Source organism: Monopterus albus, unplaced genomic scaffold, assembly GCF_001952655.1.
Source record: "Monopterus albus unplaced genomic scaffold, M_albus_1.0 scaffold27.1, whole genome shotgun sequence".
Lineage (NCBI taxonomy): Eukaryota > Metazoa > Chordata > Actinopteri > Synbranchiformes > Synbranchidae > Monopterus > Monopterus albus.
Window position 1 is genome coordinate 656086 of NW_018127907.1, and position 7406 is coordinate 663491.

Here is a 7406-nt window from a genome sequence, read left to right on the forward strand (position 1 = left end):
TATCCACACACATGCATATGTGTAATACACACTCATTACCCCTGATCAACGATACACATGCTCTTTGGATTCTTCTGATCTATTGGGGTTAATGTGCAAACCATTTATTACTTTATTATCATGTCTTGTCTTTATTCACATGATGCTCGCGTTGCCATATGTATAACATTGTAAAGCCATAATTACAGACGCTTCAAGTACAAGATTATTTCTTCTTTAAATGAAGTGATAGTGTGTTTCTATTGTTGTGGATGACAGGGGAGGAGACATAGGAGTTAATTAACAATGATTAGGAAGAGCTACAGTCACTGAACAAGCCAGAGTTCTATCTCAATGCTTCACTCGGTAATGGCTTCCTTTCCTTTCCTTTCCTCTGACTTGCTTCCTCATATTTTTCCTTGTGTCCGTCCTTGCATGGGAGATTGTCCTTTTGAAGAGGAGAGCTGGACAGCCCTCTACTGGCTTAACGTGGTAACTTAACCACCTTGATGACTTAAATGGATATTATGATGGAACTATAATATTTAGCTGAACTGATTAATAGTGAAATAGTGGCGCCGTGGTTAGCGCTGTCACCTCACAAGAAGAAGGTGCCAGGTTTGAGCCCAGGCCGAGTTGGGGCCTTTCTGTGCAGAGTGTGCATGTTCTCCCTGTGCCTGTGTGGGTTCTCTCTGGGTACCCTGACTTCCTCCCACACTCCAAAGACATGCAGCTTAGGTTGATTTACAACTTTAAATTGCCCCTACTTATTTCTTGGCTAGATAAATGAATGCTTGGACTAGAAATTGAAAAAAGTAATTTTCTTTTTTCATAACTGTTGAAATCTTGCCCCATATGAGGTGAGGCCTAAGGATGATGATGATCAGAGCTTTTGGTTTTTGACCCAAAGCAACTTATGTCAACAACTGTTTGCTGAGTAGTCAGGGCCCCACATGATTTCTCAGGACTAATGTGACCTCTAGACCTTTCCACCCACAAGCCAATATTTCTACTGGTAATAAATAAATAAATAAATTCTAAATGTAATCAGCAGATTTTTATATTTGTCAAGCACATGTGTACTCCTCTTGAGGATTAACCCTTTTGATTTTGATGACCCTGTGACTGACCTCATAACTTTTCTCGTACCACTCTCAGGACAGACTTTACATTTTTGACCCCACTGCTGAGGCCAACCAAACTGTAATAGTAAATGCTGGCACTTCTCCAAGCCACCTTAGAATGTAATGAGTGTTTTCTAAGCCAATATAGCCATTCTGGTCTGGAGACCCACCATGGATGGGTAACTGAACAGGCCTACTGGGCCCTGGCCCAGGGGCCCATGGGGTTGAGGGGTCTCTGGACCAGGGCCTCTATATGTGACTGTTGACTTTTCTTCTTGAAAAATAAATCAAACGACTACATAAAGATGCAAAATAAGTAAAAATAAAGCCACAAACAGATGTAAAATTAGCTAAAAAAAAGAGGTGCAAAACCGGTACAAAGTAATGCAAAAAAAAAAAAAAAAACTACAAGGGAGGCTAAAAACAAGTGGTGCAAAACACAAAATGAAGACAAAAACCTCCAATATGATTTCATAGATAGACTAAAATTCCCTGTTCTATGCCTCCTCCAACCAGTCAAATTCACAAGAATGGGAAAGACATGAGGTCACTGACCTTGACTTTCAACCATCAAAATCTATTTTTAAGAACTCCCTTAAGGTGTTTCTGGCATACTGCATTCACAAGAATGGGATGAGTGAACAATTTGGATGTGCAAACAGACAACCAGAAAACATAAGGCCTCTGGCCTGGAAGAGGTGCAAAATAACCGCAAAGCCATGCAAAGCGAGTAAAAAAGAGAAGCAAAGCCACCAAAAACAACCACAAAGAGACACAAAATGATTACAAAAAGATATAAAACAAGTACAAAGATGTCAAAACAATCACAAACAGACACAAAATAAGTGTGACTGCAGACGAAATGACTAAAAGACACGCAAAACAACTTCATACACAAAACATAAGTAGAACATCGACCAAATCAACTACAAAGGTGCAAAAGTAAAGCAAAATAAAAAGTCTCTTTCAATTTGTGGGTCTTGCTCTACAGTATGTAGTATGGGTGGGGGGGCTTTTTACATGTGTGTGTCTCATAATCTGACAGTAAGCACCAAAATGAAGTGAAGAGGAAAACCGAGAACCTACAGTAAGGTGACATGTAGATTTATTTGAAGCATTTACAAACAATATGTTTTGCTTTTGGAACACGGCTTAATGAATAAGGAGTGTGTTGTAGATGTAGGTCAGGTGAATGTCCCATGTTTAATAACAAGCTCTGCACAACTTCTTCCATCAACCTTGCTACCGCACACATATTGGCTGTTTTCAACACAGTGGATGACATGATCCCAAACTATGCCAGCGAGTTATAAGGAATACTAGCAACAAGCCCAACGTTGGCCTGTCACAGCTGAATCACACATACAGTCATGTGACGGATCACAGCTGCCATGTACCAAAATTAGAGGGCATCCTCTGACATCACAGGCAGCATAGTAAACTCAGATGACCTGTGGCATTTGATGGCTATAGTGCTATATTACAGTACTGCACTCCCAAGTATACTATCTTACAGTACATAAGTCAGATCTAGGATTGACGTTGCATGTACAGTAAAAACACTGTATATTTCAGTAATTAACACTGGTGCATTCCTGATCTCAGAATGTGTATGTGTGCATGTGGCCGTGTGTGTGTTTGATCAGCGATGTCTTTGACGCAACAACCACCACTCCTGCTTCTCAGTAGATCAGATGAAAAGCCGACGTGTGCGACTGAGAGTCCGCCGCCTGTTTCTGAATGCTGCCCATTCAGACCAGTGAAAAAGAAGGATGATCTAATATTGTAGCAGTTATGATACAATCACAAGTCTCCATTTCTGCTTTCAGATAACACTGAGGAAAAGAATGAATGCCCCGGCGGACAGGTCACTGTGTGTGTGCAATGCAATAGATGATCTAGTAGAGGCAGGGGCTTTTGAATTAAGGTTTCTATAAACATGCAGGGAGGAGTAGGGAAACACAACAGTGTGAGGCAGTAAAATAAAGCATGGCTGATTGAATGAAGGAGTGAAATGTGATTTGGGTGAAGGAGGCAGGTGGCTGGCCCGCTATAAACCAACCAAACCCACAAACAGCTGTTCATTTCTCAAAGCCCGCTTGTACAGCCCCCTCTCTCTCACCTCACTTTATCCAGCCGTCCCCCCACCTCACTGTACTCCAGCTACTGTAGCCTACTTTGATTATCAGCCAAATGCATCTCACCTTTCGCGGTGTGGACTCATCAGATGCAGCATTAATAACGACAGGAGAATGCAAACAAGTGAAAAAAGTATTGTTAAATAAAAGCAGTCTTGGCACGTCACATATTTCTTCTTAATTATCATATACTATACCTATCACATCACACTAACCCCATAAACTGCAAAACACTGTGGTAGTGACATTCATTGGCAAGTGTTGTTGTGATATTCATTAGTTAGATTTTTAGATGAGATGTTTTTCCTAATAGCAATCAACAAACTCTAAACCAGTGTCTCTGACTGCATGCTACTTAACACGTAAAGGCTGGTGCTGTAATACTGGTCGTATCTTTCTAGCCTGTATTTAGTGTACGTCACACAAATGTGCCACTCGGTCCAAGTCCAGGTCGGTCCTGTCTCCTCCAGTGGGCCAGATGGTGTGGTCACTTGCTGTCACACAACGCCCGGCCCACCAACATGAAGACCAGCCCAGAGACGAGCTCCAGAGGCACGCCAGCCGCCGCCACCATGAACGACAGGCCGTAGAGCACTGAAACGTGGGCGTGCGGGCATGCGTCTCCTCTCTCCTGCAGGATGTAACGCTTCACATCCACCACCTCCATCCACAGTACATAGAGCAGAAGCATAAACAGGAACAAGCAGGCTGTGGAGTGATAAAGAGGGAATGACACTGAGAAGCAAATAGAGGCTATCACAGAGGAATGCAGCTCCTACTCATCTCTACTGTTACCACGGTAGCAGTGTTTACACCTCCTGTTGTTATAGCAACAGCGCTGCAGCATGACAGCTGCAGTTCTGTGTGCCGGGTGTGTGTTTGTTATGTGACAGGTACGAACAGCAGGAAGAGTTGCAACATGTGTTTGTGGCTGTACATTTCACACTGCACACACTATGAACTACGTGTGCACACAGAGTAGGTGATAGTTTACCAGCAGCGATGAGGAAGGCTCCGCCCAGCTTGTAGAGTTTGTGGCTGATAAAGGGGACACCACAGATCAAGAGGAAGCTTCCAGTCAGAGCCGAGACCAGCCCGAGGATGGTCAGCACGGTCCAGAAGCCTCGAAACACTGAAAGAAATACAAGCAGGCCACCATCATAGAGCTGGGGTGGGCATAGCTTGGAGAATGTACGCTTGCAAGGGCAGCTATGGAAGACATGTCCCGGGGGTTTGAACAACCTCAGGGAGCGACATCCTACAGCTTAAGGAATAGTTTGATATTTTGAGAAATACACATTTACTTTCTTGTTTGTGAGAGTTTGTTACATACAGTATCTGTCCATTAAATACCATTACCATTAAAACTCACTAACAGGTTATATCTTGTTAGTTTAATGTGCACAAGAAGCATTTTCAAATTTTATTTAAATAGGGAAGCTTTTAAGCTGGTAAACAACTAAAGAAGATTTGATATTTCTCCACATGGATAAAGCTTTGAAATGGAATTTAGAACTTTATGTTGACATATAAAATTTGGTGAAAATACAGTTGATGATTTAACCAAATGAATTATGCAAAAAGATAAAATAAAATAAATCAAAGAAATAGGTCTAGGTTTCTACAGGGTGTTTTCAATCCATTCAAACACAATCCTAAGCTAAATGGTTGTGTGAAGAACTATGTTTGCACCTGCTTTATTGCTTTCATTAAGTCTTACATGCTCATTCAGTCATTACAATGACCCTTTAGCATCTCATGTCTGGGTAAATAATGTTGGTGAATTAAGAAATTAAATAAATTTTACTGCTACGCTAATTGTATAAATGGCATAATGTAAATCATGCATGTGTGTTTGTGTACAACTGTGAAAAAATGTATGTGTGAGAGTGTATTCATAGATGGATGACGTACAGTAATGTATAGTCACGTGAGCCTCCAGAAGCTCTTCACTGCTCCTTGCTATAGTTTCCACACGTCTCTGAACTCACTGAGCTGAATGAACACCATTCTTTCCAATTATATGTCATCACTCTGTCTTTTAATAGTGGTGGTGGAGTCTAATAAAATGGCCCAAAATCTCCTATAGGTGGCCTTTGATTCACATTGAACCCTTCACTGACCCTTCATATCCTGTATGGCAGCATCTGCATTAGTGATGCTTCTCTACTCATTTGTTCAGGCATTTATTAACTGTCACCTGTCTGTGTGTATGTGCCTGTGAATTACCTGCTGCAACATCATAACTTGGATGAGGCACCTGTCCAATTGTGACAGGAAGAGGGAAGAGGTAACCATGGATGCACACCTTGGATTCTGGCTGGTTTGCTACAGGAAAAAGAAAAGGTACAAAGGCCCAGACCTAAAAACATAATGTGGTTCTAAGAAGACAAAGACCTACTGTAAGTGACTGAGTACAGGGAAAAAAATAAGCATTTTTTAGCAAGTCAAGCAAACCACACTGGACAAGTCTCAATGAAAATGTTTTGCTGCCATAGAAGAAAGTTTTTTACATACTGAAGAGAGTGGCCAAGACTACATGCGTTGTGGGTTCCACCTGAAACACACAGCGCCAGAAGAAGCCCTCATGGTGGAGAGAGAGAGGCAGAGGAGAGTCAGTGATGACTTCCACCAACTGGATCTAAAGAAGAAAGGGACAGACTGACATCAGTGAACAGACACAGATAGACAGTCAAATATCTAAAGATGGATGGAGCTTCATTTCTGTCCGTATGTAGCTGCTCTGTGTGATTCTGTGGTGTAGTGGTGCCACAGCTTCAAACGTGGCTCTGATTATGGCCTGCTGGTCTGTGAGGTTTTCATGGAGAACATATGAAACGCATGAGTGATACTCTCCACCTTCTTGTCAGAAAATATGATTGATGGTGCTGAATAACACACAGCAACTTAATCATCCTCTTTTATTGAAAATGAAAGACTCAGGACTATGGCGTTAGGGAGCAGTTCACAGGGGGTTTAGCTTTTATAAACATATCCATTGCTTTGCATTTTGTGAACTTTCTCAAATGTGTCATGGAAGAATAAATTGGAATATTGAAGGGGCAGTCCACCAATTTTACACACTAGGACTAGGTAGACTTATTCAGACTATGAAAACAGTTGGTCCTGGAGGAGGTTTGTCAAGTCCAAGAAAACTACCCCGATGATGTCAGAGATATCTTGGCTTGGAGGGTAGCCATTAGTTTTTCTAACCACTAGACCACCAGGACTCCTGAGGCTAAATTCTCAGCTGTGCTAGCAGCGTGGCTTTAGGGATGGAAAAGCCTGTCTCATTCCACCACTTTGGGCCAGACTGAAATATCTCAGCCCCTACTGGATGGATCGTTGTGAAAGTCTGTACAAACATTCATACGTTCTGTGGTTTAAACTAACAATATTATCAGCCATGTCTGTATCATGTGTTTAGTGCTTCTAACACACTAAACTAAGATTCAGAACAATGGTGGAACAGACTACTCTGATTGTTTACTTAAGTAACATTAGGATTACAACATCTGTTACAAGTCCTGCATTCAAAATCTTACTTAAGTAAAAGTATGAAAGTATTAGCATCAAAACATACTTAACACTCATTTTGCTGAATGGCACATGTAACATTATTGAATTATTATTGGGTACATTACAGTTATTGTTGCAGCTGGTGGAGGGAGCTAGTTTTAACCAGCTTGAATGCTAATTTGAATTAAGCTACCGATGAGTAGCTTGAGTTTTCCACGGGAGAGCAATCATTTCTGATGATTATACTGTCATTTTTGTATTAATCTGAAAAGTTACTACAGTAGTAACAAAAGTTATAAATGTTGTGGAGTGTCTGTTTATCTATCACAGGTACTGTAGCATTGTGCATCCTTTAGGGAAGGACAATACTACAGTACATTACTTTAATACCTCTTAAAATATCCCACAGTGGCATAGCATGCGCTTCATTGTCTCCATACCATCTGATAAGGTTTCACTGGTAAAAATAATATACTTCTGTGACTATTCTGTGCAGGGTGTTTAGTTGGATGTCACAACACAGTTCTAAAAGTGAGGAGTTAGATTTATATTTGTGTTAATGAATATAGACATGTATGCGACACATGCATCTGTCCTACCTCAGTCCCATTGGCATCTTTTTCTCCTGTCAGTGTAGTTTGTGTTG

At 41.2% G+C, this 7406-nt stretch overlaps 1 protein-coding gene across 1 annotated transcript; it reads right to left on the minus strand.

The window, feature by feature from the left end:
* Positions 1 to 3251: 3251 nt before the first annotated feature.
* On the minus strand, positions 3252 to 7398 carry LOC109957603 (transmembrane protein 182-like; the record flags this gene model as incomplete). Its single annotated transcript, XM_020595593.1, has 5 exons — positions 3252 to 3949; positions 4236 to 4373; positions 5471 to 5569; positions 5759 to 5882; positions 7360 to 7398. Coding segments are annotated over 5 exons (621 nt in total), but the record flags the coding sequence as incomplete, so codon positions are not given.
* Positions 7399 to 7406: the final 8 nt, after the last annotated feature.